The sequence below is a fragment of the Thalassophryne amazonica genome, chromosome 12 (genome assembly GCF_902500255.1).
Source record: "Thalassophryne amazonica chromosome 12, fThaAma1.1, whole genome shotgun sequence".
NCBI lineage: Eukaryota > Metazoa > Chordata > Actinopteri > Batrachoidiformes > Batrachoididae > Thalassophryne > Thalassophryne amazonica.
Window position 1 is genome coordinate 96377105 of NC_047114.1, and position 20780 is coordinate 96397884.

A 20780-nucleotide genomic window follows, 5' to 3' on the forward strand; every position below is an offset into this window, starting at 1 on the left:
AAAGAACAGTTATGATGGACATGAATGCCAACCATTTAAAACTGCCTGTAAGCCTGTGTGACATCATAAAACACCCCGAGATTGAAATTCCAGATTTCTATGATGAACCAAACCTAATTTGTTATTTTGACTGCATTTTTGCATTCTGTGCTTCCTTCAGACAAATTATTCACTAAGTTTAATGCCCACTGAAGAATCTCTGGAGATAAAACTGCTGAGTTCTTTTGCAGTTCTGTGTGACTCCCGGTAGAGGGCACCCTTGGGTGTGTCAGTGCTTCGATCCCTCATGTTGTCTGTTTATTTGACTCAGGTTTGCTGCCAGGAGGCCTTCAGTCTCGAGGTGGAAATTTCCACTGCAGCCACACTGGACCAAAGGCCATGAAGATGCAACAAAATGAAACGTTAGAGCAGCTCTCACGCTGCTGCGGTTTGTTTTTCCTGCATGCAGACCTCTGTTCACACGGTGCTTTGGCAGGAGGACTGGAACCTTTAGAAATTGAGTTAAATTAGTCAAATTACACTGACGTACATCAGACATTATGCAAATGAGTCCAGCAAATCTTTTCAATTGGAAAATAAACCAATAATCTCACTGTTGGAAACAGTTCAAGGGAAGCAAAATTTTGAAAAGATGCTGCAGCTTCGAGGAGCCGCAAAGTTTTATGTTCTCACACAGCATAGAAAACAGGCTTTAATTCGTGTGTGTCTCTAAAAGTGAGTAATGTCAGTTTGTCCTGGACCAGGTTCCTGTCCACAGTGTTTGTGCACCTGTTATTGATCCCATTCAGTAGTCCAGATCAAAAGTTAGGATCCCTCCTTTAATCCTGATTTGTTTTACTGTAATTACAGGATAAAAGCAAGAAAAACAAACAAACAGCAGTAAAGATATCCTGTGTTATGCGTCCTAAGACCTGAGATCAGTGATCAGGATCAAAGAGGAGTGATCAGATCAGTGTGATCAGCAGCAAACTTTACCCATCTGGATCTAAGGTGAGGACCAAAGATAAGTCATCAGGATCAAAGAGGAGTGATCAGATCAATGGCCAGGATCAAAATTCACTGATCGGGATCTAACACAAGAAACAAATATCAGCACTCAGGGCTGAAGTTCAGCAATCAATATCTAAGGTCAAGACCAAATATGACTGATCAGGATCAAAGTTCAGCAGTCAGAATCTAAGGTCAAGACCAAATATGAGTGATGAAGATCAAAGAGGAGTGATCAGAACGATGGTCAGGGTCAAAGTTCACCAATCGGGATCTAACATGAGGACCAAAAATCAGCAGTCAGGGCTGAAGTTCATCAATTAATGTCTAAGGTCAAGACCAAATATGAGTGATCAGGATCAAAGTTCAGCAATCAGTATGTAAGGTCAAGACCAAATATCAGTATCGAAGTTCACAAACAAGAGCAAAGCTTACCCATAAAGATAAGTGATCAGGATCAAAATTTAAGATCACATTTCAGCTATCAGGAATTATGTGAGGACCACAGATGAGTGATCAGGGCTAATGCTCAGAAAACAGGAGCAAAACTCACACTCAAAGATGAGTGATCAGGATCAAAATTCAGAAACCAAGAGCAAAGCTCATATTCAAAGATTAATGATCAGATCAAAAGTTTAGATCAAAGTTCAGCAATCAGGATCTAATGTGAGGACCTAAGATGAATGATCAGGATCAAAGGTCAGCTATTAGGAGCAAAAATGGGCTCTCAGGGATTAGCAATCAGGCTCAAATGGCAGCAGTTAGAATTAAAGATCAGTGACAGGATCAAAGATCAATAATCTGGATCAAAATTCAGCAATAAAAATGAAAGATTATGGTTAAAGGAGAGCAATGAGGATTAAAGGTTATCAGTCAGCATCAAAGCTCACTTATCTCGACCAAAGATCAGCGATCAGAATGAGTGAGAAGGATCAAAGATAATCAAACAAAGCCACAAATGGCTATTTATCTAAGTAGCTACAAATATTGATCTGTCAAGCTAGAAGTCTATGTCTGTTGAGCTAGAAGAAGTTGGCTATTGAGGTGCAAATTCTGGAATAATTGTTCTGATAGTATTAAATCATCTGGTACATAGGTAGGTGTCAAAAGACTTTATAAAAACAAAGTAATTTCTTACTATAGTATGCCATATTAGACTAACTGTTTTTGTGATTCTTTTTGTTTATTTGCACATTATATTACTGATTGTTTTGTTCTGTTCAGTTATGTTATTTTTCTGATTGGTACCTTTTTCTGAGTATATTTAAATGTGTATGGTGTAGGCTGTGGGCGTTCATAAGCTTTTGCTTCTGCCGACGCCCTTTTGGGCCTCACCCAATTGGGAAATCATTTGAGTTGTTGTATTTTCTTCTGTTTTTTTCTGATTTGTTTTGTTAGTAAGATATTCTTATGTTGGTATTTTGTTTATGTGCGTGCTGAATAAAACCATCATTCATCATTCAAATTGCTACCTACCTTTCTCATTAACAGATACCTGTCTGGATATAAGTAACTATCTAGCAACAAGTGGTTAGCTAGCTTAGTGAACACATACCTCTCTGGCTACAAATAGTTCCAAGTAGCTATCTAGCAATAAGTGGTTAACTAGCTTTCTAAGCTACAAGTGAACACATACCTCTCTGGCTACAAATAGTTACAAGTAGCTATCTAGCGACAAGTGCTTAGTTAGCTTTCTAAGCTACAAGTGAACACATACCTCTCTGGCTACAAATAGTTACAAGTAGCTATCTAGCAATAAGTGGTTAACTAGCTTTCTAAGCTACAAGTGAACACATACCTCTCTGGCTACAAATAGTTACAAGTAGCTATCTGGCGACAAGTGGTTAACTAGCTTTCTAAGCTACAAGTGAACACATACCTCTCTGGCTACAAATAGTTACAAGCTCTATCTGGCGACAAGTGGTTAACTAGCTTTCTAAGCTACAAGTGAACATATACCTCTCTGGCTACAAATAGTTACAAGCTCTATCTGGCGACAAGTGGTTAACTAGCTTTCTAAGCTACAAGTGAACACATAACTCTCTGGCTACAAATAGTTACAAGTAGCTATCTGGCGACAAGTGGTTAACTAGCTTTCTAAGCTACAAGTGAACATATACCTCTCTGGCTACAAATAGTTACAAGCTCTATCTGGCGACAAGTGGTTAACTAGCTTTCTAAGCTACAAGTGAACATATACCTCTCTGGCTACAAATAGTTACAAGCTCTATCTGGCGACAAGTGGTTAACTAGCTTTCTAAGCTACAAGTGAACACATAACTCTCTGGCTACAAATAGTTACAAGTAGCTATCTAGCGACAAGTGGTTAGCTAGCTTTCTAAGCTACAAGTGAACACATACCTCTCTGGCTACAAATAGTTACAAGTAGCTATCTGGCGACAAGTGGTTAACTAGCTTTCTAAGCTACAAGCGAACACATACCTCTCTGGCTACAAATAGTTACAAGCTCTATCTGGCGACAAGTGGTTAACTAGCTTTCTAAGCTACAAGTGAACACATAACTCTCTGGCTACAAATAGTTACAAGTAGCTATCTGGCGACAAGTGGTTAACTAGCTTTCTAAGCTACAAGTGAACATATACCTCTCTGGCTACAAATAGTTACAAGCTCTATCTGGCGACAAGTGGTTAACTAGCTTTCTAAGCTACAAGTGAACATATACCTCTCTGGCTACAAATAGTTACAAGCTCTATCTGGCGACAAGTGGTTAACTAGCTTTCTAAGCTACAAGTGAACACATAACTCTCTGGCTACAAATAGTTACAAGTAGCTATCTGGCGACAAGTGGTTAACTAGCTTTCTAAGCTACAAGTGAACATATACCTCTCTGGCTACAAATAGTTACAAGCTCTATCTGGCGACAAGTGGTTAACTAGCTTTCTAAGCTACAAGTGAACATATACCTCTCTGGCTACAAATAGTTACAAGCTCTATCTGGCGACAAGTGGTTAACTAGCTTTCTAAGCTACAAGTGAACACATAACTCTCTGGCTACAAATAGTTACAAGTAGCTATCTAGCGACAAGTGGTTAGCTAGCTTTCTAAGCTACAAGTGAACACATACCTCTCTGGCTACAAATAGTTACAAGTAGCTATCTGGCGACAAGTGGTTAACTAGCTTTCTAAGCTACAAGCGAACACATACCTCTCTGGCTACAAATAGTTACAAGCTCTATCTGGCGACAAGTGGTTAACTAGCTTTCTAAGCTACAAGTGAACACATACCTCTCTGGCTACAAATAGTTACAAGTAGCTATCTGGCGACAAGTGGTTAACTAGCTTTCTAAGCTACAAGTGAACATATACCTCTCTGGCTACAAATAGTTACAAGCTCTATCTGGCGACAAGTGGTTAACTAGCTTTCTAAGCTACAAGTGAACACATACCTCTCTGGCTACAAATAGTTACAAGCTCTATCTGGCGACAAGTGGTTAACTAGCTTTCTAAGCTACAAGTGAACACATACCTCTCTGGCTACAAATAGTTACAAGTAGCTATCTAGCGACAAGTGGTTAGCTAGCTTTCTAAGCTACAAGTGAACACATACCTTCATTTATAAAAATCCATTGACAATTATGATGACAGGAAAAAAAAAAATCACAGTAAATGAACAGAATGGAATATTTTCCACAAATTTCCACACTTTACATAAAACATTTTTTTTCTACCCAGACATGTATGGGTTCATTAGAAAGAGCAATGAAAGGGCTTTAAAACAAGCCTACATTTATTAAAATCTGTTAACAAATAGCGACAATAGAGCGAGAAAAGCAGCACAGTTTGTCGTAATTTCCCCAAATTTCTGCATTTTACATAAAAGTTTTTTTTTTAACCCACACATGCATAGGTGCATTGGAACGAGCTTTCAAAGGGCTTTGAAACAAGCCTACATTTATTAAAATCCATTAAGAAATAGTGACGCTAGTGCAAAAAAAGCGGTCAGTTTATTATTGATGAGCTGCACATCTCCACCCTTAGTAATGGCGCCTTCCTGTCCTGAGTGGTTCAGAGAGTTGGCAACCCTACACTCTGAGCACCAGGATCAATGTCACAAACTTAAGTTCTTTTCTTCACAAAGATTCTCTCAGCAGCTTTAATAAAAGTACTAAGAAGAAAGTTAGCTGTGAACATTTAGTGTGAGTAAGGCATCATGGTGGTGAGACATTTAGTGATGGTGACCTTAGTTAGGGGTAACCTACAACAATAATGAGACAGTTTGTTGATTTTTCAGACGTGGTGAAGGTATGTGCTCTTTGACTGCTTTTCTAGTTTACTGTACAATATACGGATCCCTGTTTACCATTTTAACCAGCGTGCATAAACTGATGCAGACATTTTAATGCAAATGTGTCAGTCTTAGGAAAGATGTTGTGACAGTGCCGTCTGTTTATCATCATGCATGCTGTGTTGCAACACGTCACATAACAGCAGCCGGAGGCGTGCACACTGCACAAGTATCACTGTCTCGCCTTGACGTCAATTCTACGGGTGCTTACTGTGGCTGCAGCTTCTGTTCAAACAGGCTATTCATGCAACGAGCTGATTAAACGCACAAAGTGGTAACAGTCGGGCAAAAGGTCAAATAGCCATGAATTTTGTTGATGATACTTTGCTATAAAGTTAGGGATGATATGACATAAGTGTTGTTTGTATAAGACCTACACGCTTCAAGGCCAGTACTATTGATATGGTACTGTGTGCAAACCGCAAATTGCTATTAGTTGCAATTACCCATTGTTATTTAAACTGTCCAAGGTCATAGTTCACACACAATCCTAATCTTAACCCTAACCAAAAAGCCCTGGCTGGCAGTCCGACTTGAGTGGAATTCTGGTTGAATCTGGCTTGAGCCAGATGTTTTCCTAAATGTGAACAGCACAAATCGGATTTAAGGCAGATCACAGGCACTGTCACACCCAGATCCACATGACATATCTCTTTTGGCCTGAGCTAGATTGAGTTCGGACAGGTGTGGGTTGAGCCAGATTTGAAAGACAGGTCTGAACACTGTCCAGCTAGAACGCAATCTGGATTGAAGCTGGCTCAAATAAATGGACTGCATTTACATAGCGCTTGTCCATCTGCATCAGATGCCCAAAGCGCTTTACAATAATGCCTCACATTCACCCTGATGTCTGGGTGGTGCCATACAAGGTGCTCACTACACACCGGGAGCCATAGGGGATTAAAGACCTTGCCCAAGGGCCCTTAGTGATTTTCCAGTCAGGCTGGGATTTGAACTGAGGATCTTCTGGTCTTAAGCCCAGTGCTTTAACCACTAAGGTTTTAAGCTTGATTGTCTGAGGTCTGAACACAAATGTGGCTTGAATCCAGCTTGCTTGGGGAACATGACATCATACTTCCAGGTTCACGGGCTCAGCATTCAGGTTGTATGCAAAAGTTATGCACAAATTCCTTCCAAAAAAAGTTTTTTTTTTTTTTTTTTTAAACCAAAACTTTGTATAGAATTTGATTGTTTTGGTCATAGTGGTTGATGACAGTGAAAGAATCTGGAGTCCTGGAAATGCAAAACAAGTTGGACAAAATTTACCGGAATCAGAATGTATTCCAGGACATTGTTGCTGCCGTAGCAATGCCCAGGTACAAGAAGACCACAAGCCAGTGCCATAGCAAGATAAAGAACCTCAAGACCAAGTACAAAAAGGTGAAGGATCACAATGCAAGAAGTGGAAGGGTTGATTGAATTTGGATGTGTAGGATGAGCCAGATTTGGAAAACAACTATGAATGCTGTGTGACTAGAAAGCCATCTGGATTGAATCTGATTCGAGCTGGACGGTCAACCCCAATCTGAACATGGTCTAAATTTCAAGCTTGAAATTCATTGGTTGGCTCCCGTACAGCTTTGATGCCATGATGCCCCTCTTTATTTCATGATAATCATGGCAGTTTGTCATTGGATGCGTACAATCATGGCAATTTGTTAGTGGACACCGTACAAAGTGGTGGAATTTGCTTTTTTGGCAGCTCTGCCATGAAAATGAACATGTAAGAAATAAAGCCTTCATTGGTTTGTTCATCTAGCCACTAGCTCGCCGGTGCCTCAATGGGGGGTTCATGTTTTTCGCAATACCCAACAGTTTTTCATTCAAAGGAGAACAGGTCTGTGTCCCTGAAGTTAGAAGGCTGGTTTTTCGCTACAAGATACTTAGGGGCGGGGAAGAGCCGCCATTCTCCCCAGAAGTCATTTAGTGATTATAATTATTCCCAAACTGTAAAATTAAGGTCAAAATGTTGCACAGTTCCTCTTTAATACCAATAAACTAATTTTAACAGGTAAAAACAACCAACTCCTTCACAACCCTAAAGACCAAAATTAAAGGTGCTATTTGTAAATTATTTACTGTACTGCATCATGAAGTGACCATGATATGTGATTGGAGAATAAGGAAACATGCAAACCTAAAATACCAGCGTCTCTGACAGCAGTAGTCCAGCTTGTATATTCCAGTTTGAAATAAAGACCTATTAAGACCCAGTGCCAATCGCATTTCTGCAATCAGTTGCCAAATAAGAACAAACATGGCATCCTACAGCCATGGAAACAAGCTCACGATACTCCGACTTGACCTGAAAAGCCTCGACATCCTTCCAAAATCTGATCTGTGATAAAACATGGATTAATATTGGAGAAGCATTTGAACAAAGGACATGGGGTCAAGACCAGGATTTCAAGGTAAATGCCATGTTTGCTAATTCATTCCTGACTAGGTAAGTATGACCCTTACTTAACCTGGTTCTACTGGTTTACAACCATCGGGTACAATATGGACCAAAAATACTCACATACACATTAAAGTGGTTTCTGTACAATTCCATAAAAACATGGAAAACGGGCTTGAATATTGTCGAAGGAAAAAAGGTGGTTGAGTATTGAGTAAGAAACACACAGAGCTACCTCTGACAGTCAAAGTCACATCTGAGTATTTTATTAGACAAAAGTAAATTTGGTTTTACAGTTCAAAGTCCACAGAGAAGAACAATTCCATGCTGTCAAGCAAAACAGAAATTTGCTTATTATTCGTGTTAATGTAGAAATTAAAAGACCAGCCAGAGATGATGATCTGCCATTATTCTACAACGTTACCATGAAAACATATTCAGCGGAACAAAGTCCTGAAATACATCGAGAGAAAGCAAATCGTTAAAATTTCAATACAATAAAACACAGCAACACATATCACAACAAAAGAAACAGTAAAATTGGCATCACCCTTTAAACAGAGTTTTTTTAATACATAGAATTCAAATTTGTACTCCACACTGGGTATGAATCATTTGAAAACAAGCGATACTTTCACAAAATGAAATTTCTTTGAATTTGCTTTTGGTCACCTCAACATATTTTCTTAGGATGGAAAAAAAAGGTTGAGATTTTACAGCATAAAAAGAAAGTTACATTTTAAAGTACATGAAATACCAAATATATGGATTTCTGGCTCTTTTTTTTCTTTTCTTTTTTTTTGTAGCATGCATAAAGATGTGTAATGAAATAAATATTGTAGAATTTCCACACGGACGTATCAGTGTTTTCTGTGCTGTCGTCTCATTTATTACAATCAGCTTGGTTCAGTCATGAAAAAATAAATTCTGCTCATGTTTTTATTCTCAAGTGACAACCTGTGGGAAAAAAAAAGTACAAACAGAGGAATATTCCTGTATGGTGGCCAATCAGGGCAATAACACCTCCAAATTATATTAACAATTGTAGAAAACGCTAATTGAAAAAAATATAACAGCTAGTTGCATCAACAAAAAAAATCTTGTAAATGAAAAAAAAAAGAAAAAAAACACGGGCGAACATAGAAAACACAAATATAACCTGCAGTACAGGCAACAATTTAATATGACGACATGTCTGTTGCAAGTCCAAACAACACAAACCAAAAAACACAGACGTGTGGAACATTCTTTTCTCCACACGGTCTGCAGAGCTGAGATAGGTTCTTTACTTTATTGATGGATTTACTATATAGTAAATATACCACACTCTATATAGAGTGTGGTATATTATTATATTTTTATACTTATATTTATATTTTATATATTTTCATGTTTTATTATTTTATTTGTAATACACTAAACAGTAGCCCCGTGACAGACTGGCGGTTTGTCCTGCCCCTTACTCAAAGTCTGCTGGGACAGGTTTCAGCCCCCATGACCCTTAAATGGGATAATAGTCCAGGTTGTCATTTCATTTTGTTGGAACTTTGTAGACAAAGTGCATACAATAGCCAATGAAATCCTGGGAAGCCACCATGGCGACCATCCTGAATTTGTGAAAAAAATGCCAGATAAAAATAAGAGTTCTTCAATATCTCTGCTTCTCTGTGACCTTGGATCTTGATTCCTTTGGCTAAATACACATTTTCAGTGCAAAGAAATTCAATGATGCTAATAACACAAATGTGCATGTGCATTTAGCCACTGGAATCAAGCCGAGGTCATCTAGAAACTAAAAAAATGGGAAAAACTTTTTCCCAACTTTAAGTTGCCATCTTTACAAGTCCAAAATTTCCACCATGGTGGCTTCCAGAAAAATGGAATCATCCATTTTGTGGATATTGTTTACACTTTTTAAAACTTCAGTCTACTACAAAACTACAGTCGACATCAGTAAAAGTTCTCCAGGTAGAAACCTTTTTTTGTCTGACAGTACTTCCGTTGTGTTTTGACTATTCGCAGTTCATTTGTTGTGTGAATTTGCAGCAAACACAATGTCATATATAATTGTTGCATGTGCTGTCAGCTGTATTTCTGTTTTCTGTGTTTGAAAATGTTTTTCCTCAATTACGTGTCACATTTATTGATTTTTGTGTTTATGTGTTCTTAATTTGTCCATGTTGTGGCACCTCACGGCCACCGTAATTTGTAGTTCCTTTGGTTGTTTTTTTTGTTGTTGTTGTTGTTTTTTAAATAACAACCTATTTGGCCAAATTAAGAAAACTGCAAAATGAACATCACTTGAGCAGCTCTGTCATGAAATGTGTTTTTGCACGAGATTCAGATCAGGAAAAAAAAAAAAAATACCCACAACTTTAAATGACACAAAATGCCAATATTGGGCAAATGCAGTTCAGTTCAGATGCCTCATTGCGGCTGGTGGTGGATCTGCGTGCACTTGGTTTGACCTCAGAGGAACTTGCTGATAACGCGACCTGGCTGGACTGCGCGAGCAGTATTTTTTGCAGGAAGCACCTGTATTCCTTCTTCCTGTTCCTATTCTTCCAGCTGCTCTGATTGGCCGGCCTCGCCTGTGCACAGCGGCGATAGAAAGCAAAGCGCACAACACTTGAGTCTCAACAGCAGGTCACAAGATATGAACGAGAGCAAAAGTGGCAAACTGGAGCTCTCCGTTTGCCCCGGGACACTTCTGAATTTGGCATGAACCCGGGTCTGAGTCGACAGGAAAACAAACAGGGTCAAATCCGTTTTTGAACCAGTCTTTTTTTCTTTTTCTTTTTTTTTGTGTAGCAGTTTGTAAACGATGTGGCGTCTGTACATTTTCTGTGAGAGTGCACGTGACCACAGGGGGCCACTGTCACTCTGCTTTGTGGCAGTAAATGTCCTTCAGCGCCTTCAGCTCTTCAATCAGGGTCTTGTTCTGGTTTTCCAGGACGGCCACTCGGTTTTCCAGACACTTGACATATTCTTTCTTTTTTCTACGACACTCGCGGGCTGCCTCCCTGGGAAGGAAGAAGAAGAAAAGAAAAATGTGATCAAGATTTCCAATGAAAATTCCATTCACGCGTCCCTCTCAAACATGATTAATCTTATAAACGTTGTTGTGCGATGCAGTTGTCTCACCGGCAAATCTTGGAATTTATAGATATAGAGCGGTTATTTACATCTTTACTATGACATAGCTCCAGCTGTGAGACATTTCCTCGCAGTGGTGCTCCGACACGCTGCTACTAATGCTAACCCAGTAGCTTGATATGATGACTATACTTATCGTATCGGTGTTTTTACTTTCTGTGGCTACGACACGCGGGATCTCGAGTGATTTCTTCCAGAATTCAAAGTGGCAATGAAACAATATCTCATTGTTCGAGATATTTTAGAAAATTTCTCGTAAAGTAGTAGTACTGCAATACACCGCTAATCAACGCATGGCGCTAATGGGTTGGTTAGCTGAACACCATTAATGATGTTTCAGTAAGTTCATCTATGGAAATCTTGTTACAACTTTAACTTCCTCTAGATATTCAAGTTTGAGCATCTTCTTGGCGTTTCACCGGGACCGTGTTCTGAACCCCGCTGTGGCCGCTATCGCTGTGTGGAAATGCCTCGTGCCTGAAGCCGCTTACGATGAAAACATGCTTACAATGAAAACAACTATTGCTGGCTTCAACATATGCTATTATTAGTGCAGTAAGCAAGAGTTCCGTTTTGTGTTATCAATGTAAGCAAAATGTAATTTCTAAAATATGATTGAATACCAATATTTTATCAATGCAAAACTACACTACCAGGTTCTGGTTATCAGTCCCATGTCATAGTTTTGTCTTCAAGAATGTAAGCGAACATACACTATTTAAAAATAAAAACAATAGCATTGGGTGGGGTGAAAAAAACAACAATTTCTGATTCCCTTCTTTTTTTTAACAGTACTAAAGGTATACGCCTTTGCAGGGGTGGTGGCCAAGTGGTTAATGCGCTTGGTTTCAGTGCAGAAGGTTCCGGGTTCAAATCCCACCCCTGCCACATTTCTCCATGTAATGTGGAGTTGCGTCAGGAAGGGCATCCGGTGTAAAACCTGTGCCAATTCAACATGCAGATCCACCTTGGATTTGCTGTGGCGACCCCGAGCGCAAAACAAGGGAGCAGCTGAAGGGACTTACTTACTAAAGGTATGCGCCTTTAAATTGGCTAGCAGCTTAAATATCCCTTGTCTAACTAAAACTTTAAATTCCTTGTTTGGGACAATCAACAGCCAGGCTTTCAGATGGACCATCATCAGCAATGACTCAATCTACAACCTCATTTAACGTCATTAGCTCTATAAACAATGATAAAAATCTACATAATGATGCCAATCATGAAATAATGACTGTTTATTATGCATTTTCAAAAATGTACATATTGACATATTAAAATGCTTATTTTATATTCCTGAAAGCACTTAAATAGTTCTGATGGCATCTAGAACATATAAACTGTATTTAAATTTAGCCAGACTAGAAGTGGTTACCGGTTATAGTATGCACATAACTGGTGCTCAGGTGCTCATGAGTGCTAAAAATTAATGCTGCGCAGCAGAACACACAGAGGGAAGCACTTTTCCTACAAGCTGCCTTCATGGCTTTATTTGTGAGAAGTGCTTTACGAGCACCTGAGTACCAGTTATTTGCATGTGTGGCTATAACTTTAGCACAAAGGTCACTGTTGCTAGCGGAAGATAAGTTGACAATATTATTGTTTCCATATGCTAAAGCATTATGGTTGCTAATAGAGCTTTAACAATGTAGATACAAAGTGCTTTACAATGTTACCTTCAATAAAAAAAGATGAATAATCAACATTAAAACACATTAGGTAAAAATGTTATTATCAAACACTAGAACGAATAGACCTTTCCTGAGTATATATGAGGTTTGGTTTGAGTCTAGTCTAGAACACCTCACTCAAACTCGACTGCCAAATCTCAGATCCACCACAATGGTTCATAGTACCATTTTGTTCTTGTGAACTTTGGGGATACACAACAGATCAGCCGATCATGTGGTCGAAGGATGCGTGGCGGCACATATGGCTCAACCTACTAGGCCACATCTGCCAGTGCGCCACCATGTAGTACCTCATAGGTCAGTAGTACAGCATTAAACTACCTGTTCTTCATCAGACGGACTTCTCTCTTGTGGGTGATGTCTTCAGCGTGCTGGGCTGAAGGACTCGGTAGTCCGCCCGGTGATGTTGCCATCACAACACTGTGAGTCAGGCCTGAGTTTGGCGCCCTCAGCTGGTAAACAGGTATATCTCCAGTGGCAGCTGCAATGGCGAAAGAAGAATAGATTAGCCAGCTCTGACTATTTTCATTACTTGTTGCACATTTACTTTTATAATAATAATAACAGTGTAATGTGTTTTTAATCCCTGACAGGAAATTGTGTTTTCTTCCCTGTCTGTGAGGTCAGGGTCAGTCGCCAGGCATCTGCCTTTGTTAACAGGTCATAAATCCTTTCCAGTCTTCCCAAAAATGGGCATGGTTGATCTTCAGACCAAGCCTCACAATTTTGTCTACATGGCTCTTTGATTTATCAAAACGTCACAAACAATTCAAATCACACAAGCTGCCAAATAGGCAGTGAGATCATACCTCAGCAAGGCTTTGATGTATTAAAAATAAACATGGTATGTGGCCATAAGCAACAGGTTTGGTCATTGTTCTGTCCCACAGCAGCCTGTACTAAAGGTTCTTGAAATAGAGCAATATCTCCACCTGGTGAACATTTACCTTAAATGCAGGTACAATGTTCACAAGGGCTCTAGTTGTGTTGTTGGTTGCAACCCCCTCAACCTGCCGTCTCTCTCTCAGCAGTTCAGCTTCTCTTCTGCAGTTTGATCCTGAGAACTCTTTTTTTGCCTCAGTCATAGATTCATTGACGGCAGGCAAATGCACACACACACACACACACACACACACACTTCTTTGTGGTTGTAATAAGTGTGTAGTCACACTGCTGACGTCAGTGTGTGCGTCGCACTCACACGTCCTGCATTCTCCCTTCGCTGCCTCGCTTCTGTTCCAGGAAACTGGAGTGACGTCAGAGCGACGACTATATTACACCCCCTCCACCTCCGCCTGGCCTTTTCAGCTTAACACACCCCGCCCCCCTCCCCTCCCCCCCGTGCCTGACGTCCACCCAAGTGGAATGACAAGGACTGTGTGGGTGCACGTGTGTGTGTGTCACAAAGAAGGTTTGTGTTGTTGGGGGGGGGTTGCTGTTCTAAACTTTGGAAGATGAGCTTTTCTCTGTTTCAGGAGATATTCTTTTCTTCTGATGCTGCAGGTTATGCAACAAGTGTGCATTTTGTTGTTTCTGTGCAGCCGAGGTGGTTCCTCGGTAACGGTGGAACGCCGACACAGAACAGCTGTCTGTGCGCTCACAGTTACGACCTCATGAGAACATCACTGCTGTAACAATCAAACCATCAGAATTCAAACTACGTAATCGCAATGATCCTGGGAACGGTTTCGCTGTCTAATCTCAAATTCCTGTCCCCGGGGTCAGACCCGGACCCGCACAAGACTTCACATACTCTTATCTGTGGAGTCAAGTTTTCTTGGAAAGCTGCAAAATCAGAGGGAAATAATTTGTCCAAAGCACAATGACCAAACTCTTCCCTTCTAAAGCAAAGAGGAAAGTTGAGTTCAGCCTTTTTTGTGTGCTACAGCTAAACACGGAGAAGGAAAGGAAAATGAACTCAGGTCAATTTTAGACATGATTTCCACCCAATAAAATGTATGAAGCCCCAACTCAAACAAAATACATCCATGCAATATAATTTGACTAAGTTGGGGCAACATATATTTATTGGATAGAAATCCTGTATAAAATTAAAATTGACATATATGACTTACACAAAATTCAAATGAGTTCACCTTGTGAGTCATTTTGTTGTGTGCAAGTCATACATGTAAGTACAGAAAAATAACTCAGTTCAATTTTGTACAGGATTTCCATCAAATATATGTAGCCTCAACTCAAACAAACTGCATTTATGCAATATAATTTAATGAGTTGGGGCTACATACATTTACTGAGTAGAAATCCTGCACAAAACTGAACTGAGTTAATCCAGTGAGTCATTTTTTTTGAGTGTTCAGAGTTTATTTTCTTTTTTCTTTTGGCTTCTTTTTTTTTTTGTTTTGTTTAACTTGCAAGATGATTAACAGCCCTCAAACAATGTGAGTTTCAGACTCCAGGCCTTGAACACGTCTCACTGCAATAAGAGAGGAACGGAGACAAGAAAAGCAGTTTGTCCAGTTGTCTCCCCAGCAGATGTGTCCTTTTATTTTACCCAACAAACAGTCAACACACCGAACTGACACTTCTTTCAGACCCTCAGAGTGATTTGCTTTTGAACATTACCTCCAAACACACCCAGAAAGGCATTCCTGAGTCCTGGACTTTCTCAAAAAGACACGTTACAAAGAGCACGTTGAGGACAGAAAGTCTACCTGACTCGGTCTCGTCCCCGGTGACAGCCATCTCTCGTTTCAGATAATCCAGCACCGCGGCCGTGTAACACCTCGGCACAGTCGACCCTCCTCTGCTTTCGCTCAGAAACCTCTCCCTGTGCGTTTTCCCCTCTCTGTGCACCGGAGTGGTCACCCGGCAACTTCACAGCCAGATTACAATTTACAGGCATTGACATCACAATGACATCACTGTGGGGCTGCTGAAGTCAGTGAAACACCCAGGATTAGAGTTCCTCCTTCCCCCTGCAGATCAGACAAACACAATGTGAGCCGGGCAGGGAGGGGAGGAGGGAGGAGGAGAGAAGGAGAAGAGGGGAGGAGGAGAGGAGAGGAGGAGGGCCGGTATATTTAGAACCAATGACGCAGCTGCAGAGACGCTCAACAAACAAGAGGATATTGTGTCCCAAGCGGCTGGCGTACGAACTGTCAAGAACCCTGATTGGAGGCCTGGGTGCAGAGAGCGAGAGAGAGAGAGAGAGAAAAAAACGGATTTGTTATTTATTTAAAGCCACAGTGTGCAGGATTTAGGAGAAATGTCTGTTACACGTAAAGTTTTTCTCCACTTGGGGTCGCCACTGCAGATCCAGTATGGATCGGTATGTTGATTCAGCACACGTTTTTTTTGTTTTTTTTTACACCGGCTGCAACATGGAGTACAGGGACAGGTGGTCTTGAACCAGGAACCACTAATTAATATCAGGGCGTGGCACAAACCGGGAGGACACAAATGCAAACTCTCACAGGAGGTGCAGTTAGAATTAGGCTTAACCCCTTAAAGCCCGAATTTATATAGCTGTATATAAAAAAAATGTTTTGTGTGTTTTTGCCTTTAAGTAGATGGTAAATAATGTTGAGATTATTAATTTCACTTTTGCACAAAAACTAGATAGTAATATTGGGTATTCTGGTAATGACTTTATGTTATAATGTTATAATAATAATGATGGTATGTTGCAAATTTGCGACAACGGGCATACAGGTCAATTTGGTAAGTTGCATATTTGAGTCAGAGATTGTAGCATATATGCGACGATGGGCGTTAAGGGGTTAATCGTAGAAACAGGCAGGGATTCGGTACACAGGTTGTCCAGCAGTGAAGGCAAAGGTACAGACAGGCGTAAGGCTGAGGCTTGGTCGAACAAACAGGCTGAGGTCAAAATACATGGCGTGGTGTCAATCAGAGGCAGAGACAAAGATGTGGTCAAGGACAAAACAAGGTCGAATACCGGCAAAGTGATCAGAAGGCAAAACATGACAGGACATGAGGCCATACTTATGACAGAAGGCCATAAAGGCCAGACCATGACAATTAAAGACCTACAACAACAAAAGGACGCATTTTAGTAAACTCGGGATGAGCTCTTTGTATCTACATGGAGGTGTGCATCCACCCCCCACAGAGGCCATCAAAAGCCCAAAGGGATGTGCTTCCTCTGGCTTTTATATTTCGGACCGCAAGTGAAAGACTGAAAAAAAAGAAGAATTAGTGGTTGCTAGCACAAGCTAACCAGTTTGAGAACCCTCGTTTTTTGTGAAATGTACGATCACACGTAATTTATCACATGAGGTGAGGGAGCACGACTCCCTCCCCCCTTCACCAAAGTGAGGTAATACTACAAAATGCAGTGTGCAACCTCACCACTAGATGGCACTAAATCCTACACAGTGTAGCTTTAAACAATCAGATTTAATAATAATGAATGCCTTCATATTACTTTGCTGAGTTATGCAGCTCAGCGGGACTCGAACTAAACCCTTGGAAAGGTCATATGTGCCCGGGGGGCAAAAGTCATTTCTTTGTTATGGCTGTTATCTGAGTGAGTCAGAACGTTCACAGCAGAATCTGACAGAACTAGGCTCAGCTAAAATACACATTTGTGGTTTCAGAGTCAGGATCGTTTTCAAAGGGGAATTCCCAACACATTTGAGCCCTCGACACTGAAACGTGATCGCTTCCACAGGGTTAAAGGGCATCTTTCACCACCAAGCTGTTCCAGGCGGATCACGTTAGAAATCTTCTGATGGTGACTGTTGACCTTCATGTTTGTTTTTGTGACCTTTGACTCAAAAAAGTAATGAATAAATAAAGTCCAATGCATCAGTTGTTGTCTGCTCTCACGGGCGGCTTGAAGGTGATTATTGATGGGGCTTTAGCCCCCCCCCCAGTTTCCACAGAACTCAGGAAGTATTGCTTTTTCACTGCACTGGAATTAATTAACAACCTCATTTCACTCACATAACATATTTTTTGTGATTATTGTGATGATTATATTTGCTTTGATGTATTACCAGGATTAAAAATGAATCATTTTCTTGTGAAAAATGAGTTTCCTTTCAGGGTGACTGTTATTTATGATTTTTAAATAACCAACAGTATCGCATCTTCTGAGTAACATACATGTGAATTAACATGTGTGGAGTAGAAATTAATTTAAGTTGCATATTTGCACTTTTACAATACACTCTGTGACTCAGCCATTAAATAACCATGAGGATACCTGTAGCCCCACCAAAAACTAAACCCCCAGAGCCGCCACTGTGGCCACTTTACCGTACAAATTATAAACATACTGTGCTTCAACACTGATCAACGGCCTGCTCCTACAGTAATACAATCAGTCTACTGATGAGGGCTGAAGGCAAACTGCTAAAGTTTTCCTCGATGTTTCAGCAGTAAAACATAATAAATATCATCCACTGAAGCAGCTTTCAAAGACAGCGGGGACATTATTTTTAGATTTGTTATTCCTTAAATAGTAACTTAAAGACAACAAACGCCACATGATCAAAGTTTACGCTTTGAAATTACAAATGACAGAGAGATTAAAGTGCCAAAAAATACTCTTTAGTTCAAATTTAAAGCTTTTTATTCCAATCAACAATATTTGTTTCAAGTGAAACTCTGCTGAGAATCTCCTCATTGGTGGAGGTGATGAGCTAGTGGTTAAGCAGTGAGTTTGAGACAAGAAGATCCTCAGTTCAAACCCCTGTCTGTCTGGAAAATCACTAAGTGCCCTTGGGCAAGGTCCTTAATTCCCAAGTTGCTCCCGGTGTGTAGTGAGCACCTTGCATGGCAGCACCCTGACATCAGTGTATGAGTGTGTGTGTGAATGTGAGGCTTCACTGTAAAGCACTTTGAGCTTCTGATATAGATGGGAAAGCATGTTATGAATGCAGTCCATTTAGATAGACATACTGTTTCTTTTTGTGCGTTTTAATTGTCATTACTGTTCTTATTTTCCTACTTTATTGCTCCATAGTCTTCAAACTTCATACAGTAATGGTCCAGCTCTGAACAAACATGGATCAAAGACTGGCGTCTGTGATTTCCGTGCGATTACGTGTGATTTGCATTAAAAGTGTGCTGTCATGGTTTAGGCGGGGCGGTGGGGAAAAACTCACCAAAGGTGAAAACTGTGACCTGACTGCCCAGACACACACGCACCAGGAGTGTGTTCCAAAAAATCTTGATGCTTACTGGCCGTGAAACTGCAGGGAGAACTGCTTCTGAGCCACTACTGGTGGCATCAGTAGCCAGGGATTACATCACTGAAACGAAATGGCAACTTGCTCAGTGACCCTCAAGCATTTTACCACTAAAGAAACTGACTGACCAGTTTGATTGGTAGAGACGGGCTAAAATATGCAGAACTTCATGGGAAGATGTTGATATCTGACATGAGCTACCACTAGGGATCAACTGAACTATAACCAACCACCCCCTTCTACAGCCACTGGGGCAACGGATAAAAGAATGGGGAGAAAAAAGCTGAACTAGTTACAATCAATCCTCAGAACCAGTGGACCAACTATGTTCAACCAGTGGGCCTTAGAGTGCCACCTAGTGGGCTGCGGAAGTAGTGGTTTAAAAAGTGCCAAAAAGTTGGATTTTTATTAATCCACATTTTTGTTAATTCCAAACTAATATATATATATATATATATATATATATATATATATATATATATATATATATATATATAAAGCTCAAATTAAAATTCATAATTTCGATCACCAAGTTACCTTTGAACATCAACAACTGCAATCTGTAAAAAAAAACCAAACAACAACAACAACAAAAAAAAAACAAAATAAGGGAGAATCGAGCAGCACAGATGTGGTAACGGCCAAACCCAAATGTCTGGATGTTGAAAATATGACGTATTAGACAACCCTGCACCAATGAAAAGTCCAACGCGTGTGGAGGAAATATGACCCTGAATACGTTAAATTTGGATTCATAATGACAGACATCGATACCGAGCCAAAAGCACAGTGTGGTGACTGTGGTGAAATCCTGTCATCTGACTCACTAAACCATCGAATCTCCACAGACGCTTACAAAAGCATATTTCTTCAGGAAAAGGGTCAGGCTGCAGGCACAACAGAAAATCATTGCAACAATCAGAATCGACGTGGAAAGCTCACAGAGGAACTGATTTTGCCTCGTGCTGAGGACATGTGCCGGGAGCCGCAACCAAAACTCTGCATTGATACTGTGACGAAAAGAGTTTGTGGGCTTTAATTTACAATTGTTTGAGGACTCCTGCAGTAGACTATGACATCATAACAGGCGAGGGCTCCCATTGTCGATTTTCAGCTCCTGTTGCTGTCTACATTCTAAAATCATGGGGTAATCTGGTCAGATTGTCCACAACAGCAGGCTAAAGTTGTGTGTCATAGTATTACACACAGTTATACACACTGTTAGTGGTGATTATCTATGTGCCAATGTCTGTGGTTAGAAGAACACCTGGGAAGAACAATCGAGGGACTGAGGAAGCTGGCGAGCAGTGAGAGTGCAAGTCTTACAAAAAAATGTGGACCAACAACACAGAGAAGAGGAGAAAGAGGAATGACAGACAGCAAGATCCTGACCAGCGGAAGCTTCCCACAGCAACCACCTGCTACGTCTGTGAGAAACAGAGCACATCCACCATCCCATCTGGGACCCGAACAAGAGACAATCATCCTCACCACCGAGGGATTCCCACTACGATGATGACGACAAAGCTAAAATGTATCTGTTAAGTTCTAAAAACTCTCTTCTGCTGAAAAGTGTGTCATGTCCTTCAGTGGATTATGGATGTCTACTATACTTCCAGAGGAGATTTAACAAGGTCAGTGAACAGTGAGTCTATCAACATATACACACTGCACACACTGACCACTGCACCATGCTAAGGTCAATGAAATCGCTATGCTCAAAAACAGAAAACAATCTGTATTGTATTTTAATTTTAGCCTTCACTTGTTTCAAAGTGGCTGTGTCAAATCCACATTCAAACAAAAACTCTTTATTTGAAGATCTAACAACAAATTAAACTAAAACCATCTTTAAAATTAAAGTAAAATATGAATATTACCATATGTCTGCACAGATTACATCCAATTATTCACTTGTTTGGACCCCATGTCTTACAATTTTTTTTTTTCTCAAAATGTTTAAGACTGGTCACTATGAGCTACACTCACTGGCCACTTTATGAGGTACACCTTGGTAGTACTGCGTTGGGCACCCTTTTGCCTTAATTCTTGGTGGCATA

General features: G+C 40.3%; 1 protein-coding gene across 1 annotated transcript; it reads right to left on the reverse strand.

The window, feature by feature from the left end:
- Positions 1–10050: 10050 nt before the first annotated feature.
- Positions 10051–15465, reverse strand: crema (cAMP responsive element modulator a). The gene is made up of 3 exons (XM_034183393.1): positions 15214–15465; positions 12860–13019; positions 10051–10714 (listed from the first exon to the last, which is right to left on the reverse strand). Exons 1-3 carry the CDS (start codon positions 15242–15244, stop codon positions 10570–10572), a joined length of 336 nt encoding a protein of 111 aa, XP_034039284.1. The 5' UTR covers positions 15245–15465; the 3' UTR covers positions 10051–10569.
- Between the last annotated feature and the right edge of the window lie 5315 nt (positions 15466–20780).